At 40.8% G+C, this 26287-nt stretch overlaps 2 protein-coding genes across 8 annotated transcripts in view; one reads left to right on the top strand and one right to left on the bottom strand.

Moving 5' to 3' along the window:
- The window catches only part of LOC109034236 (uncharacterized), a 151323-nt gene that overhangs the window by 25620 nt on the left and 99416 nt on the right, over positions 1–26287 (top strand). The window lies entirely within an intron of this gene.
- LOC109030190 (soluble guanylate cyclase 89Db) overlaps positions 1–26287 on the bottom strand; it is a 139563-nt gene that overhangs the window by 78654 nt on the left and 34622 nt on the right. Inside the window, exon 2 of the mRNA XM_072295906.1 lies at positions 3254–3375. Coding sequence (XP_072152007.1) covers positions 3254–3328 — 75 coding nt within the window. The 5' untranslated portion in view covers positions 3329–3375. The remainder of the gene's footprint in view (positions 1–3253; positions 3376–26287) is intronic.

The following is a 26287-nucleotide window of genomic DNA, read 5'->3' as shown; positions in this document are numbered from 1 at the left end:
TTTCAGAGACTGCATGGACTCTTCAAGCAAAGTAAACGATAAGATGAATGTTAATTTTGGGGGTCATCGCCAATTTTCGCTTGATTAAGTGGTTACTGGTGATTGGTGAGCGACCTGTTGAGTATTTTATATCGCCCGATGAAGACTCGTTGAAAAAGCTTCGTCGAAGCACGTCTGTATCCTGTATCTCGCTTGATAAACGCCTCTCGGCAGTTCGTCCATTAATCATCATTATAGGTTAGAGATAGCCAGGGTTGAAATTAAAATTTCCGTTGATGTATGTAGCCAAAAACTGTTCAGGTATTCTCACCGGTTTCAGCAGGTGATATACAGAGAAACGTTTTCTGTTGGATCAATACGGGGAGATTCAAGGTTTAACAGCCAGACTGCAGGAGTGTGTTCTATGGGTCAAAACAAGGCTTTCTGTTGTGTAAAGTTTGTTTTTCTCCAAAAGTGCCGCTAATTGGAGCTACCCCCCCCCCCCCCCCCAAAGAAGAACTGACGGTCTAGTATAGAAGACGGTCTAAACCTCACCAAATCTCATGAAAATGTGTACTCCCCTGTACTTTTATGCCCTGAATTCATATATGATCTAAAAAAATCGAAATCTCAAGTTAAAAGGGGTGGGGGGGGGGGGGGTTGGGGTTGTCTCGGCTCCTGCAGTCTGGCCGTTTAACCCTGGATTACCCCGCATAAATTCCAACTTATACTTTCCGGACGATAATTCTCGTTGTGAGTAAACAGGAAATCTTTTTGAATCAAACAGTGTTCCTGTAAGAGACCTCCCATCCCTTTAAAGAGATTTTCAGTCAGGTCAACGAGAATTCTCAACAGGAGTTATTGACCAGAAAAAATTTCTCAGCGAAATTTTGGATTCCGCGTCCTGAGCTCTGATTGGTGTCATCGCCAGCACCGAATATCGGCATACCTCAGTGATCACTAATTCATGAGGTGCATCGCATCCGATGACACAAATGCACTCTGCAAAATGCACCCGAGGAAATTCGACTTCACTGCGCCCCGGCTTGCCGAGTGAGCCACGGCCGAGGTTCGTCGATTCTGGAAATGGAGGAGTGTTATTGGCTTCGCGAATCCGATCGACGTTAAAGTTAAACCGATATCAGTCAACAATCATCGCGAAAACTTCATTACGTTAATAATGACCTCCTGGACCGGAAGGGCCGTGATGGGATCCCCGCATTAGTTATTCATTACATTGCTAACGAGCCCTGCGACGCCGCGTTGTGGTTGCGCACGGCCCTCCGGCCCTGTTCACGTATTCAACGTCACCGGGAAAAATCACCATATCAACATCCGAACGCTCCAAAATGTATTCCGAAAAAATACACGATTTCTAGAACGCTATCCGATTATCCTTTCTTTGAAATTTCTCTGGGCTTTCATTAATTAGTTTGCCTCCTGAATGCGAACATTTTTAAGCTGAATCACCGTTATCTTCTTCGAAAATGGATTATTTATCGGGGAAAATTCGGCAACATTCAAATTCTCATGTGACGTTTTTCCATAACGCAGTGGTATCCATCGAAACTAGCCTCACAGTTCGTTTCGGCCCGCTATTTCTCGAATTACGACAACGAATTACAGGTATCAGATTCAGAAATCCTGAACATTGCAAGTTTACAAGCGTGGGATTACATGATCGTTCTTTCGAAATTGATTGTCGTCATGTCGTCGAAGTCTTCATCGTGCCTTAATCAAGGACCATGGGGATCGAAATATTTGTAAATAAACGCGGGTTTAATCAAAATCAGCCTAAATGCATTACATGTTGCCAAATTTATTTTCATATTTCATTTTGTATAATAGGGGAATAAGCAACGTATTACTTTGAAACTCTCTGTGAATTTACCCTTAGTGCTGAGGACTATATTCACAAAATGTCAAGTTGCAAATGTTGCGTCGTTTATGAGTTAGTAATAAAGGTAATAGGAGAGGAAATTAGGCAACGTATGTGGTAATTAAGCTAATTCCGGTTGAATCCGTCCAAAATTGCTTTAATTAAGTGATACTCTCGAAATGGTGGTATTCCTGCAAGAGTTATATTTTCGATTTAAACATCGATTCTCGCATAAAACTTCGCTAGAAATGAAAATGTGCCACTTTTTTCTTTTAGAATACGACTAGAGAGTCCCTTTCCAGAGGAGTTGGTTGAGGTCACCGTAATAAATTACGCGCCGCGCCGCGCCGCACCGCTGCAGTAGTTGTAGAACTGCTTTGTTAGAACGTAGCAAAGTGCCTTCATTTCCGCTTGATACTCTAAGCCTCACCGCGAAGTTAGTTTAGTTGCTTAACCCAACTTAACCTAACTCAGCCTTTTACTACTTAGTGCCCGCTGTTATGAGCATAAAAAAGGATAATAACTAAACGTAATTTTATTGTTATGGCTTTGTACAGATGATTGTTTTTCTGTGTAACACTCGAATTTGACTTTTATTTGGACCGCGTCAAGCAGAAAGGAACCAAGCCATATCAGCTATTGCCAACTTCAATTGGGTAATTTCATTTTTTACAAGAAAACGGTTGTGCGAATTTGTATGCAAATTTCAGTGAATTTTTTGCAAAGTAAGAAGCAAATTCCGTAAAATGTTCCACAGAGTCCGCACAAACGCTCTCTTGTTAAAAATTCAATTGTCCGGTTAAATTTGACAATAGCTGATGTGGCTTGGTTCCTTTCTGCTACATGCGGTCCATTTAAGCAAGTTGGACTGCATTTTGCAATTTGGACCTATAAATTCCGGCCCGGTTTAAAAACAACGTATGTGCCAGTAGTTTCTCTATGCACATAAGTGTTTTTTTCAGATGAGCCAGAATTTATAGGTCCAAATTGCAAAATGCAGTCCAGTTTATGTTTATGTTGGTAACTTTAAACGCACAGTGCTACAAATTAATAAAAAAATTTTTTCAAAAAAAAGTTTTTTCTTTAGGGGGGGGGGGGGGTGTCTCATTAAAGAGCCGAATGTGGCCTAAGACGCCGAGCCAATCAAAAATGGATGCCAGAGTATCTTCAGTCCCTCCACTATGGTGCTCTTTCAACCAGGAGCTCCATGATTGCCTCAATGTTTACGATAAAGTATTACGGGCTACGCGGATTCTATTTATGTTGGAAAGACCGCCCCTCGTTTCCCAGGTAAAGTTTTCAGGCGACGCAATGTGATCAAGCGTGCTATGAGCGGTCAGTATTTACTGTATGTAAATTTACAGTGTAAATATTATGGAAAATCGTGTGCCATACCTCCGAAGCGAGTCGTTTGAAGTAGCCAATTTCCCCGTGATTTGCCGCGCAACATGCAGCCTCCCTGGCGGGCATAGGTCACGAGTCGATACTGATTTCAGCCTGCGTTTCACCGCTTTCCCCTGTGAAAAGAGACAAAGTAATTTACGAATTTGGAGCTGGATATGTAAAAACGTGAAATTACATTGTTGTTTGAGTCAGTTTTTGTTGAAACTTGCCCGAAAAATCGAAATATGAGTTTTTTGTGGAAAATTTACGGTACTTTGCGCACTATCCGAAGCAAGCATATTGTTGAAAATCTCGAATTGAATATTAGAGTGCATTTATTCCACTCTGAAGGGTATATTGCTCTTGAATAACCAAAGAGTTGCGTTAATTCAAAGCGAAATATACGCTTCTACATCCTATTCTTTAGAGCATGATGAGATTTTTCCGTCGAAACCACAAAATCTGATTTTTTTGTCGGGAATAACGAAAAAAGTAAAAGGTTTCTTCTAGTAGAAGAAGCTTCAAGGAAAGTTGCTTATCCGCATGTTGCAGCTGTATATTATGATGAAAACAAAACTAATTTGCCAAAGACGCGCCTTTGCCAAATTAGCTTTGCTAAGCAGATTCTTCCTCCAATGGAACCGGGGTCTGTTTGGAAAACATCACATAGGCATTTAGACATTGCCAAATTATTCTCGAGAAGACATTTACTTTTGAGAAAAATTATCAATACTTTTTATTGAAATTTTCGGAAAGGCTAGATTATATTACGACTTAAATTTAAAAAAAAAAAATTCAGAGAAAAAATTCGAAAAGTTTTCCAAAAATTCCTATTATAACAGAGGAGATTTAAAAACGCACGAATGTTCATACGGCGTTTCCCTCTGAAACGACAGCGTAGATGATGGTTGCATACCTCAATTGGGTTGTAATATTTCAGCGCTTTAAAGCTTAAAGATACGCTAAAGAAAATACGCCGAAAAATAAAATCCAAGTACACGGTGAGAAACTCCTTGTGCTATGGCCCCCTAAATTTTCAGAACTCGCATTACCGTTCAGGCGTAAACGCTAAAGCCTAGTTGGCGCAACATAGCCTCAAAATTTTTTGTAATGGTAAAAATAAAAGAGTTTCAGTAAGGCAACCGAATCCTTTGGAGTTGAGTGCCGAAGTATTCAGGGAGCCATTAAGATAACGCAGCTCATGTATGTCACGAACAGGAATAAAGATTATAGAAATTGAACGTTTTTGGTAATCTTTGATCGACTCATTCCCGAATTCCTGTCTCCGTTCCTCTCTCATTGCGTTTTTTCCTTGCCGGTCCATTCTAGTTTATAGTCTTACCGATTGGTGAAAATGCAATCTTTATTCCCGTTTGTGACACTGTGAAGGCTCAACCAATCAGAACTGGATTCGTATTGTCTTTACGCTCAGTATAAAGTGACTCTAGGGAGCCATAGCTCATAAAATTTAGTGTACACGTCAAAATATGTCTCCCTGTGTGATAAATTGGATCGCGTTTAACGGAAAGGAACCAAGCCACATCAGCTATTGCCAAATTTAACTGGGCAATTTATTTTTTTTTACGATAGGACGTTTGTGCAGGTTCCTTGGAAATTTTTAAGAAATTTGCCTCGCACTATGGAGAAAATTCACTGAAATTTGCACTAAAATCCGCACAATCGTTTTCATGAAGAAAAATTAAATTGCCCAATTAAAGTTGGCAAAAGTTAATGTGGCTTGCTTCCTTTCTGCTTAACGTGGTCCAATTTTAACGCAACGAAAATTTATTGCAGGTTTCGCGCTAAAAATTGGAACAGATTTCACGTGCGTAAATTTTGCAATGCTTCGGCAATTCATACACGTTGCTAGCCCAATGACCGACCTTCACTAAACGGTGGGTAATGAAAAAACATCGAGTCACAAGGGAGGAGAATCAATTTTATCTTGGAGGTGCAGGGCAAAAAATTGCGAGTCCTCGGTAGGGATGGCTAAAGGGAGAGCGGAGGAAATGCAGAGTAACTGGATTTTGCAGTCGATCGATGAAGCTCTAAGAGTCTGCTGGTTTTTATTACTCTCCCCGCCTCCCTCCCCGCTACATGCGCTTTCCACCCTCCCCACCCCCCTCTCCTCGCCGACGCCCTGTGCCGCCGTCGCCACTAAATATGAGCACTGCCAAAGCCGGATAGAAAATATTTCTATGGATGGACGGGATTCGCAAAAATAGAAAATTCCCCGTAGCTGAACCTCAGGTAGAGCCGGCACTGTTAAAATCTAATTTCTCCGTCGCGTAGCTCACCGCGAACACCTCTTTCAGTCGCTGCAACCCTGTTTCCATGCGGCTCCCTATCCAAAATACCGGGTTTCGCGGATTTACAGGGGGATCAGGGTTGCCATCATATCAAAGATTTTAGTCGAAAAATGCGTAACTCCGTTAAGACATTTCAAAATTTTCGATTATGCTTTTTTTTTCGAAAGTTCCCTTTCGAAAGTTCCCCTTTTTTTTCGAAAGTGTTCTTAAACATCCCTTTGAAATTTTCTGTGGGAAAAGTCTCAGGAAATTTTGAGAAAAACTTTGGGTAGGTTTTGTTTGAAAATATAACTAAAGCATGAATGCAGATCAGGAATAAGACGGTAAGAGATGCGCATTTTCCTACTTTAGCCATCCATGTTTAAGGGAATTCGAAACATGGAAAATAATCGATATGTTGAAAAATTTGAGAGTGAGTATTTTTAAATTTTCACTATCTAATTTAAACCGTATTATCGTGCGACGGCTAAAGATTGTGGCGTAGCAAATCTAGGTTTTTTATATCATTTTTAAAAAAAGAAAAGAAAAAAAAAAAAAAAAAAAAAAACAAATTCTCTTTTAACTGTCATTGAATTTTTCTTATCCTATCAAAAAATTCAAGAAATCATTCAAAGAAATGCGACTTCATTACCTTCCCTATAAAAATTAAAAAAACTCAAGAGATCCTCTATGTTACAATAAAGACGCGTATTTTTCAAAATTTGTCTAAGTTGTTTTTTTTTTTTTTTAAATTTTATCAGAATTCTCTTGATGTAGCCAAAGACACCCCAAAAAATCTCCGGCAATTAAATTAATTTCAGTAGTTAAAACAGGGTATTAGGCAGGGGTAACAGGGGTAATCAGGCAATTCCAACGTTGTGAATCTCCGCTCATGTTTTATTTTTCTAAGAAAAACAATTGTTTCCTTCAGAATTTTGTGTGAATTTTCTTCACCTTCTTCAGAAAAATATAAAATATTTCAGGAAAGCGTTTTAATTAGGTTTCCCGTACGCTAAGAAAACATTATCAGAGATTTTTAGACGTTGCTATTCTGCCGTGCCAAGAAAAAACGCCGTGTGAACATTCGAGTGTTGCCAAATATCCTTCGATAAAATGTTTCTTTTTGAAGGAAGTTGTCAATATTTTTCCGTGAAATTTTTAGACTATTTAGATCAAATTACGAACAAAATTCCCTGGAAAAATCGAAGGGAAAATGTTTATAAATATTCCTGAAAATTTGTGTTTTATCAAAAGAAATTTGGTAACGCCTGATGGCTCATACGGCGTTTTTCCTTAGGTAGCACGACAGTATTGGTACACGCATGTTTACCATTTGATCATCGATATTTCCTATTATAAAAGTTATTTATCAAGAAAAAAATTAGAATATGATTGAAGATTTCTGAGGCGTACTTTAAAAAGCGCCTTTCCTCGCAGGCTTGCAAGGCTCGCAGCGTTCGGCAGGAGCAAATTAAACGCGTTTTTAGGCAAATTAAAAGTGAAGCATGATGACTTTGGGTCCAGCGTAGCGCGCCGCACCGCAACGAACGATAAACCCGGGCGGCGGGCGGGCGGAAGAATGAAAAACTTACCACTCCTGCATTCGGCATTAAATTTACAGCAGGTTGAAACTCCTCCAGGTTACAGCCGCAAATCGCTTTTAATTAATTATGAATGCACCTTAATCTCTACAACCGCGTTGAGGCGCACATTCCACGCTCAACTTTTAGAACGCTTGCCGGGTCTCTGAAAAGCCCTCCCATGGAGGCTTTTTCCCGGAATTTCACGTTTCTTCCGGAACATTGGCAAGCATCGCTTCTTCCTCCTCATCGCGGAGTTTCGATAAATGAAATAATTTTTCTTATTATGTAAGAAAGTATGAGGTTTTTATTATTAAAATCGTTTTCCTCTCGTTCCTTTAGTACTGGGCTCATATTTTTGCACAAGCTATTCGATGCCTCATACAGTGTGAAAAATCTAGTTAAAACTTCTGCAACTTGGCAACGCTGTTTTCCTTTATTTAGATCCATTAAAAATATCATACTGTGAGCCAGCCTGCTTCACTGAGAATCGATTATTTTACTGCAAAAAAAACGGTTGTTCATTTTCGGTTTGGATCCGGGTAAAAACGGGGAAGAATTCATTCATTCCGTCGCGGTTTTTGGAAATGATTAAGTGGAAGGTAGCTCAATCCGTTGGCGTAGACAAGGAGGGAAGGGGGGTCCAGGGGGTCTGGAATCCCCCCCCCCCCCAGTCTCATTAATTGCACATTTTTTTTTTACTATTGGAGGGAAGACATAAAAAATTATCAGGGACATACACAAAATAAGGTAAATTTACCGTCACATATTTGAATGGACCCTCCTGCCTTACAGAATTCCTAGCTACGACATTGGCTTAGTCATACTTTGAAATTTTCGTCAATGCAAATCGGAAATGACGTCACGACCAGTCCATCAATATAAATACGGAGCCCTGGATTTTTGGCGGAAGTGCACATATTGGGATGCCATTTCCGTTTAATATTGCCGAAAAAAGTGACCAAGGCTGATAGGAGAATACCGTCTACGACATAGATTTTGGGTTATTTAACCGAGGTGAATTTGGTTGCCTGGCTCCATGACGAGTTTAACCCTCATTGCACGCCATCAACATTTTTGTCAGTATTAAGGTCACGAACTCAGTATAAACTTCAAATGACATCACATCAGTCAATTCCGTCAATATTTAGCGGATCGCTAAATATTGATAGACCGGTCGTTACAATGTCCGCGTTTATATCAACTGCGTGACCTTGAGGTACACCAACGAAAATATTTATACAGTGGCTAGACATTATGGTCACTCACAGCACGCGTATCTTCAACAAAGATTTTTTTTTTAAAAAAATATATAGGTGATAAAAAAAAATGAGTTAGTTTCCTTCGCTTCGAGTATAACTTTTCAAGCAAATAAAGCAACCTTGTAAGTTCATTCAGTGCCTCATACATCGCAAAAAACTACGACCCACTTTCGAGTTAATTTGAAACAAGAGTTAATCTGTATGGGCTCATTTATCCGTTGCGCCGTGAAAAATATTGCAGCGGAATAACGAGAAAAACTCTGATCAACATCAACCTGGGTTCCGGTTTATTTCTATCCAGTTTAAACAAAGAAGTAGAAGTTCTCACATTGTAAATATTATTGTCACTCTAGTTTTATTAGTTTACAGCCTTAGTCACCTCAGTTCTTTCGCCTCATTACATACGCAGAAACTAGATTTTGACCTGTTCCATAACAGTGCTTTTAGGTCAAAGTACGAAATCATGCATGCATTCATTATGCAGATTGGGGGGGGGGGGGGGGCGCCTTATGCGATGGAGTAGCGCAAATTGGGGAAAACTTTTGGAACAGCGGCGAGGCGTGAATCATCAGTTATCGAGATTTCCCCATTTGAAGCTATGATAAAGAATCGATCATATAGGTGTTCGTTTCGAACACTGAATATAGATCCTTTCGCATGTACGTTTAAATGGCACGATCAATCGATTGATTACAAAGCACGCCACGCCACAAAATGGATCGAGTCAATAGGAGAAGTCGGAAAAAATTTGAAAACTTACAACGCTTATAATTCCGTTTATACCCATTTTTGAAGTTCTAGAAGAGGTGCCATCGGTTTCCTCGCAAAATTTTCTACTGTTAGCACCCCTTGAAATCTAAAATGAGACAAAATGAACATCAAAATTTGCAGTTTTAGTCCAAAAGTTCATGTCTGACCTCTCTAATTGACTCGATCTACTGTGCGCCACTGGTTTGGAAAATAGTGGAACAGCAAATTGGGGGAATTTGTCGCCAGATTGGAAAATTCCAAGGAACATCTTGATATTAGACCAGTGTTCGAAACTCGCAGGCGCCAACGCACTAAATGCACCTCAGAAATCGACCATGGCGCCTAAAAAATGACCTAAAAAACCTCTGCACCAACGTGGCCCCTAAAAATTGTCCCTCCCCCTCCAAAAAAAAATCCTAATTTTTCTGTCTGGTGATTCTTCGAAATTTCCCCCAAGTTACAGTTCTGTTTTTGTAACTAAAACATCTTGAATCTAACTTTTCACTAAATGCGCCGTGGTATATAGGCAAGAAGTCAATCTGGCCCCTTAAAAATCTTTAATGGCCCCTAAAAATCGAGCTTGATGTTGCGCCACATGGCTCCTGAAACTCAAAGGTGAGTTTCGAACATTGTATTGGACTGACCTGGATCTGTCAACCTTGAGATTTCGTGCTTTTGGACACTACCGTCGAGAAATACTGCCCAGGTTGTTCCTGAGCGAAGGAACTTTCACACAAGTATCCGCCGACTCGGGGCGGGAAAATCCGGGTTTTCGCCGCGCGAGCCGCGGAAAACCGCAAGGAAATCCCGGCAGAAAGGCGAGGCTGGAGTGAGGGCTAGCTCCACGGGATTAAAAAGCGGGATTTGTTTCCGAGTTTCGTGACAGGGTGGAATAAGAAGACCAGGACAAAGAGGAGAGAGATAACGAAACTAAGGAACCGCCACCAGGTCGCGTCGTGTCGTCGTCGGCGTCGTCCCACCTCGCGTCGCGACGCGTTGCCCGAGTCCCACGCCGCACATCGGGCCGAATCAATGAGAGAAGTCGGACAAAATCATAGATTACATATAGTCGTAATTAAGAGTCCCTTTATACTGAGAGTCAAGACAACACCCCCTCATGGAGTCGCAAACGGGAATAAAGATTACAGAAATTGAACGTTTTTTGTAATCTTTGATCGGCCCATTCTAAAATTCCTTTCTCCGTTCCTTCTCTCATTCCGTTTGTTCCTTGCCGAACCCGTAATTCCCTGGTCCATTCCAGAATATAATCTTTGCAATCGGTAAAAATGTAATCTTTATTCCCGTTTGTGACACAGTGAAGGCCTAAAATACGGGAACCAATCAGAAATGGATTCACATTTTCTTGACTCTCAGTATAAAGGGACTCTAGTCGTAATGTAAGTGGGAGAGCTGGCGCCACTTTTAAACATTTTCCAGGTCCCGAATTCCAAGACTACTGTGTCACGCCGGGTCACTTTTTTGATACATGATCGATTGTTTGCGATACACGGGTACCCGGCCATCCGATGTAAACAAAGTTGATAGGAATTACCACGTATTCCACACCGCCATTTTGGATCGAACATGTATCGAATAAGTGACCGTGGCTCGGCGCACACCGGGCTCGGAACTCGTCCAGCAGAACATGGCGCCAGCACTCCCATTTACATTACGACTTTCATGCACAAAATCTAGAATCTTTGGAAGCTTATATTTTCGAAAATATAAAACAAAAATGTTTAAAAGTGGTGTCATTGGTTTTTTCGTGACATTTCTTTGCTGAAACACCCCTTGAAATTGAATTTGTGACGAAGGAAACATAAAAATTTGCAGTTTTAGTTAAAAATTTCATGTCCGACCTCTTTGATTGACCCGATCCACTGTGCGCCGCCGCTTGATAGCACGCCACTCGCTCGCGCGCCCCTGAATCCATGCCACACCGCACCGTTGCCCCCTCGCCATCCTTTATCTGAGTACCTTCACATAGACTCTATTGCCTTACTATCGAAAAGAACAATAAGAACACAGTTTTGAAATCAAGTTTTGTTCAAAAATTTCCCAATTTAATAAAATAACAACTTAATCAAAACAAATAAAATATATTTAAAAAAACCCGGAACGATTGAGATGTATGACACGTCTAATTGGATTGAATTTTGCGAAAAGGAACCAAGAAGTCTTGAAGAGTGTGCAACTTTTTATGCCTTGCAAATGCAAACTAATCATCTTACCAGGTTTTATTTTTACTCCCAATAAACTATAAATTGCATGGTGAAATTTCAATGATTTTTAGAAGCAGGGCTTCAAAGACTATAGACGAGAGGAAAACTAGACAATGCCGCTGAGCTGCCTCATTTCCGGCATTCTGGAATTTTCATTTCTTTTCTTCCTTCTTAATCGTTTCCTTACGGAATTTCGAAAGGAAGCCGGGATCTTAAAGGTTACAGCTCCGTCAAGTTTTCAATCGCTCTGCATGACTGCATACTTGTAGATAGAATTAGATTTCTTTTTCTTTTTCAAAACTAAAAAAGGGAAAATTTCTCTTACTAATCGCTACATGTATAATACCTATTACAAAATTCAGCTACCAAATAAAATAAAATCAATCTCTTCCATAACCTCCGTGAAGATTTACTCCGAGGAATCGAAGAAATATATGACGTCAGGACTTAAATGGCAATGAGCCTGTTTACCTTTATAACGATAACTGAAATACGAGTGCTACGTTTCAAACGCGTAAAACGTGGAACTCAGTTGTTTTTCTACACTCCATGAAAATGACTTTCAACCTTGGCAGGGCGACACAACCGGCCATCACAATAAATTTCAATATCCATTCACAGTTTCATCTAGTTTCAGAACAAAATTTGTTTTTTTTACACTTAGTAAATGTAAAACATACTTCCGATTAAACTTTTTTATCATTCCGATATGTATTTGAGCCGGCTCTGGAAGGGATCGGTTCCTTTTATGAACGTTTTAGTTATGTTGATATTTTATGGAATTCCATGTACATACCTTCAATTTAGTAATTAATCATGAATCCAAAAAATACCTGTCTCATTGTGCACTTATGATTTCATTTCACTTTTACGGAAGAATGCTGTTCCCAATTATTATGTCGAAGCATGATATGCTCTTTTTCTAGCCAGTCACAATTATTATAAATTTGGAAGCTTTCAGTAAAGAATTTTTAATTGATATTCTTTTAAAAAATACCCACATGAAAATCGGAAATTCTGAAATATTGGTACGTTTGCCCTGATAGATACTCTAAGAATATCCTAAGAGAAAATGTTAAAGGATCAGGCAAAATATGTCTTTCGGTGGAAACTCAAAATGTTCAGTGCAGCAAAAGTACCTATTTAGAATCCAAAAAATCGAAGTTAAGTCCTTCGTCCTAAATGTTCTCTAATAGTTTCAAAAGGACTGGGCCAGAATTCCTAAGCCTCATTTGCATTGATGAGGAAGGCTTTAAACGCTTAAGATGGATCGTTCTTAAAGGTTACAACAGCATTAACTAGCATTTGCTACGTTTTTATCAAACTCCCGATTTATATTTCTCTAGTTTTAATTTTCGCAAAGATTTAGTTTTTCGAATTTCGAATTTTCTATGCAATAAATGATATATGTAGAATTAACCCCAGTCAGCTTACGCTTCCTTTTTTCTTTTTTTTCACCTCAAGCACCATTGTGTTTGACTATATTTCAAACGGACCTTAAAAGTTGAATCGGGATAAACTTCGTTCACAGAATTTGCGTCCTTCACAGTGCCCTTCAGTTTAAATTATTTAAAAATCGTCCCTTTTAGTATAAAGTACATCCAAATACTTTTCCATTTTAATGGCCAATTTTTTCTTTGTGTGCGTGCGTATTTCCGAGCAGAACGACTAAATATTCATAATACTCGCGAAATATTCTCAATACATAGTGTTCCCGCCATTAAGACTTATCAGCTGGGACGGCCTGGGCCACGGTGGAAGGGGTTACCATGGAACTGGAAGTTTTTAGTTTTGGTCTTAACTTTCTCAGTCAGAGAAAAAAAAGTTGTAGAAGAAAAAGTTTGGTTTTCTGTCGATCCTGTCTTTATCCCTGTCTTTATCGCTGTCTTTATCCCTGTCTTTATAAAGCCTTTATCCCTTCTACAAAGTGAGTTATTCTTGATATTATTCATGGTCCCCCTCTCCCTCTGGGACCCTCTTTGCCATCAGTAATGTCCACGGTTTTTGGTTATGTTGTTTTGGGAAAAACGTTTTCGACGTTGTCATCGTCTATGGCAAAACCTCCCCTCCCCCCTTCGCAGCACTCATCGGTAGCGCTCCTCCGCTCTGCTCCGGTACGTTCGGCAAGGGTTCTTCTAACATGCAACTGTTCTAGTGGATTGTATTCAAAAGTAGAGCAGTTTTGGGCATTAGAAGAACCAACCCCTTTGAACGGTTTGAAACCGGAGGAAGAATATGCGGAACGGTTGTACACGGAAACTACGGTACAACTCCCAAGTAAAAAATATCAAGTAGATTTGCCATTCCGTCAAAATTCTGGGAATTTGGGCGAATCGTACTCCATCGCGGTTAAAAGGTTTCATCAATTGGAATCGAAATTTCGTAGAAATCCAATCTTAAAGGAAAAATATGTTCAATATATGAAGGATTATGAACAGAACGGTTTTATGCGGGAAGTTCCCCGCCCTCCTGAGGGAACGCCTCATTATTATATGAGCCACCATGGAGTTATAAACGAGTCGTCAAGTAGCACAAAACTTCGAACAGTTTACGACGCAAGTATGAAAACTTCTAATGGAAAATCTTTAAATGATCTATTATTACCTGGGCCTTCATTGTTAGAGGACATTCCTATGCTTTTGTTGAGTTTTCGGCGTTTTCCCACGGTGTTCTCAGGGGACATTAAACAAATGTACCTTCAAATCGAATTAAATCCTAAACATCATCTATTCCAACTAATTGTTTGGAGGCCTGAACCTTATATGCAACTAAAAACTTATGCTTTAGTAACAGTATGTTTTGGGGTAAATTGTTCACCGTTCTTAGCCATACGCACAATAAAACAGATCATAAAGGATCATGGTCATAAATATCCTAGGGCAGCAAAAGCGCTAGCGGACGCGCTTTACATGGATGATTTGGTGTATGGTGATAAAACGGATGAGGATACCAAAACTTTGTTAAAAGAAGTAATCCTTCTTTTGGCTGAAGGGGGTTTTTTCATGAGAAAATGGACTTCCAATAAATCAGCCATTTTAGCGAATTTTCCTTCAGAAGATTTGGAGGTTCCGAAAAGTGGATTTGACGACCCGGTCTTCAAAATATTAGGGGCATTTTGGGCTTGTGAGAAAGACATTTTCTCTTACAAAATAAAACGAGCAGAGTCCGTTAATACAAAAAGAGGCCTTTTATCATTAATCAGTTCGATTTTTGATCCGTTAGGATTTCTAACACCTGTCATTTTTAAGGCAAAAGCCTTCATGCAGGAACTTTGGTTGATTAGTTTGGGATGGGATGACCCACTCCCCCAGGAACTAATACATCGTTGGGAAAAGTTCGCAGATGAATTGCAATTGTTATCTTCTATAGAGATCCCACGATATATAGAGACCGAAGATAGGCAAGTACAATGTCATATATTTTGCGATGCAAGTGAGCTGGGAATAGCATGCCTGATTTATCTGCGATCTTTCCACCCTTCCACGGATGAATTTGCAAAAATAACTCTCATTGTTGGGAAATCGCGTGTTGCGCCTCTAAAAAAGGTCTCATTACCACGACTTGAATTATGTGCAGCAGCACTGGGTATAAAAGTATTGAAAACATATCTGCCAAAAATAATGGAATATTTTAGTGTAAAAAGAGTCTTCGCTTGGTCAGATTCTACGATAACTTTGGCCTGGATTCAAACTCCTTCATACAAACTAAAAACTTTTGTAGCAAATAGAGTAGCGCTAATCCAAAATTTAACAGAAACAGTGAGATGGGGTCATGTTGAAGGCCGCTTGAATCCGGCAGATGTCGCGTCAAGAGGAATAATGCCTAGTGAATTGAAAGATCACCCTCTGTATTGGAATGGTCCACCTTGGTTAAAAGAAAAGGAAGAACTTTGGCCAGAGCAGTTACGAATACTTCCATCCGATGGAAAATTACCAGAGTTAAAAAAGTTTAACACGGTATTAATAACAGCTCAAGAAGAAAAGATAGAAATTAAATTTCCACAATTTTCTTCATGGAATAAGGTAGTGAGAGCAATTGCTTATGTTTTACGTTTCTTAATACGTCATGACCGTGTCATTAAAAAAGGACCCATTACAGTGGAGGAATTTCTAGTCGCTGAAAATAAAACTCTATTCTTGGTTCAGAAAGAGAGTTTTGGGGGGGACATCGACCGCCTAAAACGAGGTGAAAAATTAACAAATAAATCTAAACCACTCAAACGATTGGCACCATATATTGGCGTGGATGGTTTAATTCATGCTCAGGGTCGATTAACGCATGCCCCTCTCCCAGAATCAGCGCGGTATCCGATAATACTACCATCAAAACACCGCTTAGTGCGCCTTCTGGTTGAAAAATACCATAAGGACAACATGCACGCTCCTCCGCAACTCCTGCAATCTCTGTTACGTCAGAGATTCTGGATAATGGCATCAAGAGGATTGACTCGATCAGTGTTTCAGTCATGTATTTATTGCTTTAAGGTACAACCTAGAAACAAAACTCCTTTAATGGGTGATTTACCAGCTGAAAGAGTTCAGCAGAGTCCCCCATTCCACAGAACGGCATTGGACTTTTGTGGCCATTTCAATGTAAAATTGCATCAGCTTCGGTATGCGATTATTTCTCCAGTCTATGTTTGTGTCTTTGTGTGCATGAGCACCAAGGCAATTCATCTAGAAATGGTCTCAAAATTGAGTACCGATGCGTTCGTCGCTGCGTTACAGCGCTTCGTCAGTAGACGAGGCAAACCGGCATATATTTATTGTGATAATGCTAGCAATTTCCAGGGAGCGGCAAATAGATTTTTAAAATTAATTACGTCAGAGGACCCAAATTTAATATTGTTTTCTCACAATAACAGAGTGGAATTTCGCTTCAATGTACCATTAGGGCCCCATTTGGGGGGTCTGTACGAAGCTGCAGTGAAAAGTTTTAAACTACACCTGAAACGGGTGATAGGTGATAGTGTATTAACTCAAGAGGAGTTTCAAACATTGACAGCCCGTATTGAGGCTATTTTAAATTCGCGTCCTCTCACTCCACTCTCCTCTGACCCACGTGATTATCAGGTTCTCACCCCTGGCCATTTCTTAATTGGTCGGCCATTAGTAGCGTTACCAGAAAGGCAATATGACACGGAAAGTCCACCATTTCTGCATAGGTGGAATTTGGTGGAGTTGTATGCCCAACAATTTTGGCAACGTTGGCACCTTGAGTACCTTCATACACTCCAACCACGAGGGAAGTGGTTGGAACAAGCCGGGAATCTGGAGGAGGGAACATTGGTTCTTCTCCATGATCCTCAAAGCCCCCCCTTAAAATGGACTCGAGGCCGAGTCTTACGTACATTTCCAGGGAAAGATAACAACACAAGAGTAGTAGAAGTCAAAACTCCCAACGGAGTGTACAAAAGACCGGTGGTAAAATTATATGCTCTGCCATTGGGTAGTTCTCAATAGTGAATTTAACCTTCTCGTAACAAATGAAATCTACTCTATGTTCAAGATGAGCAATAACGAGAAGTCTGTATCTACTCACCCATCTCCCACATCGACCAGTGTGTCTTCCCTCCCCTCCGCTCCATCGACCAGTGTGTCTTCCCTCCCCTCCGCTCCATCGACCAGTGTGTCCTCCCCTCCCTCCGCTCCATCGACCAGTGTGTCTTCCCTCCCCTCCGCCCCATCGACCAGTGTGTACTCCCCTCCCGCCCCTCACCGTTTGGATCTCTCCTCCAATTTCCTCTTACAAGCAACATTGCAATTCGATCAATGGTTCTACGGGAACCAGGTTGCAGTTATCTCACATCTCCAAAGGGAGAAAGATAAGGAGACTTCAAACAAACAGTTGTGATTGTTGCTCTATCCTTTACGTGTATCCCGTTCCCTTCCCTTACCCCCCCTTTTTTCTGTGTTCACAGTGACTGAGCAACAGAACTCAAGGAAACCGCCATTGCGGACCACCATTACCAAAATTTTGGAAAAAAACACTTGCGATATCCTCGACCATCCTTTGCGGCCACCGTTCGTAAAGTGTACAAATGGTCACTATGTATGCGGATCATGTCGTCCACAGTTGACGAATGACGAATGTCCTTACTGTAGAGTACCATTGTCAACGGTTATAAAGGATCGTATTTTGGACGAGATTTTCTTTGCTGTTCATCCAACTTTTGGTTCAGATGACCCAGAACCACCATTAGGCCGGGGGGCCAACCGGTCATTGAGTGCAACCGCTGGACCCTCAAGACTGCCAAGGGGCAGGGGATATCTCCTCTCCCAGTTGGGACAGGTAGACTCTTCTCCACCACTTCCAGGACGGGGGAGACAATTAGGCCAATCTCCAAGTCAGAATCTCCAACGGACAATTGGGAGAAGTCTGATTGAAGCAGCATTCGAGGAGTCGCTGTGGAACACATTGGATATTGACGACGCCGGGAATTTATTTGCACGAGTTCCAGTGCGTAGATGAGTAGTGGTTCGGGACCCCTGCCTCCGGGGCTCGGGTTGTCTCAGCTGCGTCAGTAGGGCGGGTCATCCTACTCGTCTTGATCCCTTCGGGGTTCAAGGCGGGCCGGGATGTTCCCGCCATTAAGACTTATCAGCTGGGACGGCCTGGGCCACGGTGGAAGGGGTTACCATGGAACTGGAAGTTTTTAGTTTTGGTCTTAACTTTCTCAGTCAGAGAAAAAAAGTTGTAGAAGAAAAAGTTTGGTTTTCTGTCGATCCTGTCTTTATCCCTGTCTTTATCGCTGTCTTTATCCCTGTCTTTATAAAGCCTTTATCCCTTCTACAAAGTGAGTTATTCTTGATATTATTCACATAGATCTGGGGGTTGTTTTCCTTCTTTTTGTTCAGCGTAAAACAGTCTGGTAACCCTGTCGTGAATCCTAGATGCAAATCACTAGAAAAAACTCGGGGCTGTTTGTAAGGTTAGTTAGTAGCCTGGAAACACGAGACATGTATATATCCACAGGGAGATTCGTATTGCGATTGGAGACGTTGTCAGACCTGGAACAAAAGCGCTTTTATCTCCGCGTTGGCATCCTGGCTCTCGGAGCCGCGCTGAGCTGAACTGTCAGCGCACTAAAACAGAATCGTTTTAAAAGGAAAGCTGGCGAGTAAATCTACGATTAAATTCATGGACCGCGGGTTTAAACCTTTAACCGCCTTCTTACTCAGCCGCCCTAATAATTTTGTTTTCCGGTCTCCTTCCCCTTCTTCCTTCTCCTCCGTCTTCGAGCTCCTGTGTTCGCCGCTTTGACTTTGCGCCCGCATTTCTTCGCATGCCACGTTATACTTTCTTTCTAATTCACCGGAGCCCCGCAAAATGCGGGTCGATTCGAAATACAGCGAGTAACCGCCGGTAAGAAGTACACAGACACGAAAAAAGTAAATTACCTTTATACCCTTGTCAAAAATTTACGCAGATTACGGAAAATATGATAAAAACTGACTCTTGATCGAGTGATATTAAATGTAGGTTGGGTCTCTCTCGCGTCATCTGAATGGATCGGTTTCGACTTGTGAAACGCCTTCAATTTCAGTCGCCTGCAATACGGACATCCATCGAGCACGAATAATTGTATCAAGGCGCTAGGATACGCCTGCTGTGATCCGCGTCATGAAACGCCTTCAATTTTAGGCGCCTGCAACACGGACGTCCATCGAGCGCGAATAGTTGTATCAAGGCCCTAGGATACGCCGGCTGTGTTCCGCGTCATTGAACACCTTCAATTTTAGGCGCATGCAACACGGACGTCCATCGAGCACGAATAGTTGCATCAAAGCGCCAGGATACGCTTGCTGTGTTCTGAGTCATGAAACGCCTTCAATTTTATGAGTCTGCAACATGGACATCCATTGAACACGAATAGTTGTATCAAGGCGCTAAGATACGCCTGCTGTGTTCTGAGTCATGAAACGCCTTCAATTTTTGAGTCTGCAACATGGACATCCATCGAACACGAATAGTTGTATCAAGGCGCTAGGAAACGCTTGCTGTGTTTTACGTTGTGTAACTTGACAAGAATTGATCTTAAACAGTCTGGTTTTAAAGTTTCTAAGATTTTAGATGAGGACGCAGAATTTGGCCGAGAAAGCGAGAAAAAAATATCCTTCCAACCACGGCACAAACTCGATCGCGTGGTGCCTCTGCTACGTTTCATGATCCGTGCAGCTGTACACTAATAACAGCAGCTGCACCACAAATCGCGACAAAGACACTGAACGGTCAAAGGCCTTAACACGGAGGGGATATTTTCGAATTTTTTACGCCTTTCTAGGGGTGAAACATCAGTGAATTGAAACTGGAGATATGCAGTTTTGAACTTTATTTTTATTGAGTTACTGTAACTGTTCCAAAAAATTTCGAAAAAATCCTGTAAAAAAAAAGTGCAGCATTTCTCACTTTTGAAATACACAATAATAAACTATTGAATAACGAGCTCATTAGGAATTTTACCTCTCCCTCGAAAGAATTTTTTTTTTTTTTTTTTTTTTTTTTTTTTTTTTTTTTTTTTTTTAACTGTGCGCGGAGAAAAAAATATTTCAGTGAAAATGTAATCGGTCAGATAACTGATGTTTTCAGTTACGGGATCTGAAATTCAGTGTAGGTGGTCTTGCTGACCATACTAAGACACATATTAACGAAAGGGTTTTTTCATCTGAACTGAAAATTTGGTTCTTACGACTGAGAACTTTAGTATTTCTTATGAACTGAAGTTCAATTCTTGTATCCGAAGTTTTCCTTCACCGTGTAAACTTCAAATCGCCACAACTTCGGTTTGGTTTACATATCTTAACTTGTTTCGTCTCATAACGTCACAGTGAAGCACTTTTTGACACTCCGGTTTTAATATCTGAATTTGCATTTTAAGTGGACTAAGGTTTCTTGTCCAATCGACAGTGACAAATGCGAGAGGACCCGAAGGAGCTGAGAAGGAAAATCGCAGATATTTCGCCGCTCCTCTGATTTAAGCACGTATCTCCATTTCTAAATAAGCCTCGAAAAGCGAAGATTTATACGAAGATCAGGGCTGACGTGGAAATTGAGATACGTCTTTACGTCAGAGGAGCGACGATTTGCGGATCGGGCGAAAGAAGATCCGGGCGGGTGTCGTGCTTTCTGGTGTCGCGCGTGTCCTTAGCAGCTGTTGGTCGCGCAGCATTTCCACATCGCGTCGACGACGTCGGGGGGAAGTGAGTGGATTTGACTAAAATCCACGGTGAATGAGAGATGATGGAATTGGCTGAGGCAACGGTGACGATAAGTCGAGTCGCCCGGGTGTGTCAATATCCGTCTGGCGACACGGTCACGGGGATCCGCGCCCCCGGAGGGGGGGGGCGGAGGGGCGAGGGACGGGGAGGAGTGAAACGGGTCGCGGACACGGTCGGGCGCGTCACCCACCCTCCGAAAAGGATAGCGCCAGGATTGCGACAATGTTGCCGGGCAGGGTCCCGGAGATTCGCGGTTTCGTCAGCTACACGGAAAAAAAAATTGCTGATTCAACAATTCAATTGCTAATAACAGTGAGTGCAATGTTTCAACGCAGATTTTACAACAAAAAAATGCTACTTTAACCACCCCCGTGGTTAAATTAGTTTGCAATGTGGTTAAAGTAGCATTTTTTTGTTGTAAAATCTGCGTTAAAACATTGCACTCACTGTTTTTAGCAATTGAATTGTTGAATCAGCAATTTTTTTTCCGTGTAAGCGCAGGATCTGTTTCGTTAAGAGTCATTTACTGGCACCTTGAGTGTGGGTCCCCCCCCCCCCTCCCGCAAAAAAAACCATATCGATGGCTAAGGAGTGCTCAGTGGAAATTTTCAGTGGAAAATGTTCAATAAGAATAATGTCCCACTTCAAATGGACGCATTCTGCCAAACGGAACTATGTGCATTAAGATATGAGCCGTGAGACCCATAAGATTATACCATAACAGGGCTCTCGTCATAATGCACTTAGTTCCGTTTGACAGAACTACGTCCAAATGTCCAATTGAATCATTGAGAACGAAAACACACCAACTCGGTAACTCAAAAATGCTTAATTTTTATTAAAGATAGTCAGTTTTCAAAAAAGTGAGTGAGGTTAACGCATCTGTTCAAATTTAGACCTCTAAAGTGTCCTTATGTACTTGCCTTTCGGCACCAAACATGTTTTTCTCGCACTAACTTCTTGAACTACTGTGTAGTTGTGCGTGTGTTTTGATTAGTTCCATTTTTTCGAGTTGGTGTGTTTTCGTTCTCACAGATTCAATTATAAGAATGTCCAAAAAAATGTCCATGGTTAAAATGTACAGAAGAAAATAATATCCGAACCGAAAAATGCCCCATAAAAACTATGTTCCTAGAGAAAATGTGTCCATTTCGTTGCAAGAATACGTAAATTAAGAACTTCCAACCACACAGTTTTCAAATTTATTCCGTTAGGTTACAAAATTCTTCCATACTATTTGGTATTTTTTTGTTATTTTTTTCAACAATTTTTTTTTGGAAATGTTTTAAGTAAGACAAATAAGAAATTGAATTTTTTTTATCGGACACTGCAGTTTATGGACATTTTGTGTTGGGCAAACAATGTTTAGGCATTTCATTGTGGACATTTCGGATTGGACATTTTCCCCTGTCACAGGTTAAGGAACAATACCACTTTTCTGCAAACTGACGATTTTGCTGAGCAGAGAAGACAGCAATGAGATTGTGATGATGTTACACTGATAAGGTTCCAGTAGGAGCCAGATATTTAAAACATTTTCAACATACGTTTACAGTTTTGCATACGAAACAAAATTAAGTCACCCTCTTTTATCTAAAATCAGCCCATAAAGTTCATAAAAAGCTCTCACCGAGCCGCCTCTCATAAAAAAGGTTGCAGCTGTATCTTGTGAATGTCCAAGTCCTCACACAAAGTGGCAACTGTTTATGTATGCCGACTAATCTTTGCACAGAAAATTAGACTAAAAAAGAGGTAGATTCTCGCTATGATCGTGCTTTGCAACATCATTACGATCTCAACTTTGAAAGCTTCCTGTGAACTTTGGAGTTGATTTAGTATACCTTGTGAAAAAATCGCGATCCTTGCGAAAGTTCATACACTAGGCTGAAGTACAAGTAGTTCGCTCAACCAGGCATTCTATTCCGGATTATAGGTGATTTTACGTATATGCAAATATTCATAATATCTATGCATAAATAGGACTAAATGCATTAGATGATTGCTAATTTTTATGGTGTCTAAAGGGTATTCAGGTATCGGAGATGGAGTTATTGCACTTCATCGTGCCAACCTTTGTAAGTCACAATTTTATTTCTGCGAGCAGAAATTGACTGAACGAATTTGAATCCTAAATCCTACCAAAATTACTACATCCACTATCAGAGGTTCTCATGAGCTTGGGAGTTTACTTCATACAAAACCAGCGACACTCACCATCGTATATTTCTTGGAATACTTTATGAAGAAGTTAGTTGAATCGCGAATTCCCCACGTCGTCAAGAATTTCATTGTCTGTATACGAAGGTTTTGTAGGATTTCTTCTTCGAATTGTACATTTATTTACCCACAGACTGGTACTCCGGTTTTCCGAGACGAGAGATCATGATTATATCAACGCTATAAAACTTCCGTTCAAACATTTTATTTTTACCAGGAAACTTTTTTTGACCGAAACTTCTACTGATTTATCCTCTTGATTACAAACAAACAATTTAAACAAAAATCACAATCATATTTATTTTAAAAGTTAGATGTCAGTTTCGCAACCTTGGAATGGAATGTTCCAGGTTCCAGACGTTCCTCCGTCCAGGAAACGATGAATAATCACCCTATTGGGTATAATTAATTGGTGAACGGGTTAATCGATGGGCTAAAATTTACGAATATACCTTCAGGAGCCGCAGCGTGTCGTCTCGCCCTGAAATGGTTAGACTTCAAAGGCAAGTTCCCTAGCAACTGCTGAAAGCTGAGGAAATAATCTTGTCGTTGATCATTTCGCCATGATAAACGTATTCTGGCCAGCACTTGGATTTGACATTCAGTAGTCGATCAGATAAATGGAAAATTTTGGCCCCCTGCGGCTCCTTTGCTCAGCTACAATACAGGTCTTGATCTGAGCAAAATCGAACCGTCGATGACATATCGCTTTTAAACCATTTAATTTTAAGAGCGTTAAACCAACATTTTAAATTTTCTTTTAAAAAAAATTTCTCTTTAAACAAATGTCTCATTAATTGTAACATGCAATGTTGCCATTTTTTTATTTTTTAATGTCTTAATTTTTGAAAATCCGCAAATATCTCAAAAGGGCTCCATTTCGATTTGGTTTGATTTGGAGATCAACGCTATTGTGTGTTAAACATAAAGGCCTTGTCCACACGAACGCGGTTCGCGGAACTCAGTTCGAGGAACTTGTTCCCGGAACAAGTTTTTTGCTGAGCTGAAACTTATTCCTCCAAAACCTAGAATTTCCCCCGTGCTCCGAGCTTCTAAATATGTTTCTTTTGATGTGAATTTGCTTGTTTTTGTTTTTCACGTCCTTTACATATGATCTTGACATTTATTTTTGTTACTTTGGCGGTCATAATAATCTATTATTTTGCAATAATTGTACAGTTTTATTGAAGTTCCGGTTCCAGTTCGGACGAACCCGTGTGGACAGCATGCCTCGTTTCAAGGAATAAGTTCCGGGAACTGAGCAAGTTCGAGGAATAAGTTCCGCGAACTGCGCTCGTGTGGACAAGGCCTAAACTGATGATAGTCTTGATGGAATCTTCGTAAGGAATCGACGTACCAAACGGGACTATGTGCATTATGACGTGAGCCCTGTTATGCACATATTCTTGTGGGTCTCAGGGCTCATGTCTTAATGCACATAGTTCCGTTTGGTAGAGATACGTCCAAATAACATATCATTTCCGCCCAATGATGTCTACGATAAAAGTCGCATCTGTCAAGTTAGGTCTTTTTTAGTGAATATATCACGCGTCACACGCTCATGAATTATCATTAGGTGAAATGTATTGTTGATTCCCGAACAGAATTTTTACACCACTGGAAGCGTAAAGCAAGGAATCTCCGAGATACTTTGTCTCTGGTCTGAAACATCAACAAATTACGACTGAAACTTATTAGATCCGGCTGCGCGCACAACAGCAGCTTAAGTTCGATAGAACTGAAGCGTCTGGTCTGACAATAAGTATTCACGGCTATCATTGTGTCATCGCTAAGCGGATTTGCTCTACCAAGTTTTGTGCCTGCTCCTCTTCGCACGAAACCGAAACTTGGGTTTAAACAGAGGAAGGAGCAGGCGACAATATTTTTTCTACCAAGACCATTCCTTCAGTTTTTTCTTCTGAAAAAAAAAAAAATACGAGAAAGAACGAGTTTTTGCGCTCCTTGGGTTTTACTATTAACAGGAGAAAAAGTTAAAAGTATAGATAGAGCTGCGAAGACAAATAAAACCTTTTCGATTAAGAATTGAGAAAGATCCTAAAGAACGAATCCGTTGAAATATTCACGTCATTAATGTTTCCCAAGAAACATGCGTGAATTATTGAAAAAGTGATAGTGTCATGTTTGCGATCAAAACGCATCACCCCGTTCTTGAGGTTGCGAATTATAATAGCAAGGAGCACTTGCATGCTTTCATCTCACTCGAAAGCCCAAAATAATAAGAACGGAAACATCAAAAATGACGGATAAGTCCGCAAGTGTTTAAAAGCGAATCGAACGAAACGGGTCCTTTAATCTAGTGTACAAAAGATTCGTCCTTAATTTTTTGCGCGTATACAAACGCGGGCTTTCGTAACTGCGAATCTATCCATTGGACGCAGGACGCAGGCGTTCATTAGCGTATGTTTGCCGTGTTCCGCGAAGTGAAACGCCTTCAATTCTTGCCGCCTGCAACACGGACATCCATCGAGCACGTATAGTTGCATCAGACGCCTACCGGCTGGCTAGCTGTAAACTTGGCTGGAGCTAGTATGATAGACTCGACTGTTAGAACTTCTGACATGTGTCAGATTAGGGGGCATTAAAAATCGGAGGAAAGAAAGGAAGAGGAAGAAAAATAGAAGTAGAGAAGAAGGAAGGAAAAGAGGAAGAGGAAAGAAGAAAATTCAGATGAAAAAAGAGGGAAAAGATAAAATGATGGGAAAAATAGAGAAAAAAGAAGAAGCAGAAGAAAAAAAGAGAATAAAATCAAGAAAAAAATGAGGAGAGGAAGAAGGAAAAATAAAGGGGAAAATATAAAAAAAGATGAAGAATAAGTAAACAAAAAAAGTAAGAAATTAAAGAACAAAAGAAGGGCAGATGAGAAATACGGAGAGTGAGAAGAATCAAAGCAGGAAGAAGAGAACAAAGAGGGAGAGAAGAAGAGGGGCGGAATTCATTATTCTTCATATTTTCTTCATATCTTTCTTCATCTCTCTCCCCTCTCTCTTCTCTTCCTCCTTCTTATTCTTTCTACTCTCTTCTACTTCTCCCACTTTTCTTTTCCCTTTTCTTCTCAGAGTCGAAGCTCTATTTTCGCGGGGCCATGAAGTGTGTCCTTTATAGGTTAAGGCGGGTCTAAAGGACCCTAGCCTGCCATTGTGGGATTAAACGTCACCAGCGGAAATAAATCGATGCCTATCGAGAATCGATACTCGCCAGTGACGTAGGTTTGAGACGGCCCATAAACGCGGGGCACGGGCACCGATGCGAGAAAATTGAGCGGGGCTCACGGCGGTGTGTGGTGGAAGTATTCACGGTTGCCCCGCCGATATTTTACGATGACGAAACAAACTATCGGAAGCCCCGTAAACGGCGAGCTAATCGAAAACGCGAGATGCACACGGAAGCAGTAAATCCACCGACTCCACAGTCATTACCGTCAAATTTATATCGTAACAATTTTTTACTTGGCTTCACGTTCATTCCGCTGGTGCGTCTCAACCGGAGCG

Source organism: Bemisia tabaci, chromosome 2 (assembly GCF_918797505.1).
Source record: "Bemisia tabaci chromosome 2, PGI_BMITA_v3".
Classification (NCBI taxonomy): domain Eukaryota; kingdom Metazoa; phylum Arthropoda; class Insecta; order Hemiptera; family Aleyrodidae; genus Bemisia; species Bemisia tabaci.
The sequence above is the reverse complement of the archived record's forward strand: the minus strand, read 5'-3'. Positions and strand labels throughout refer to the sequence as shown.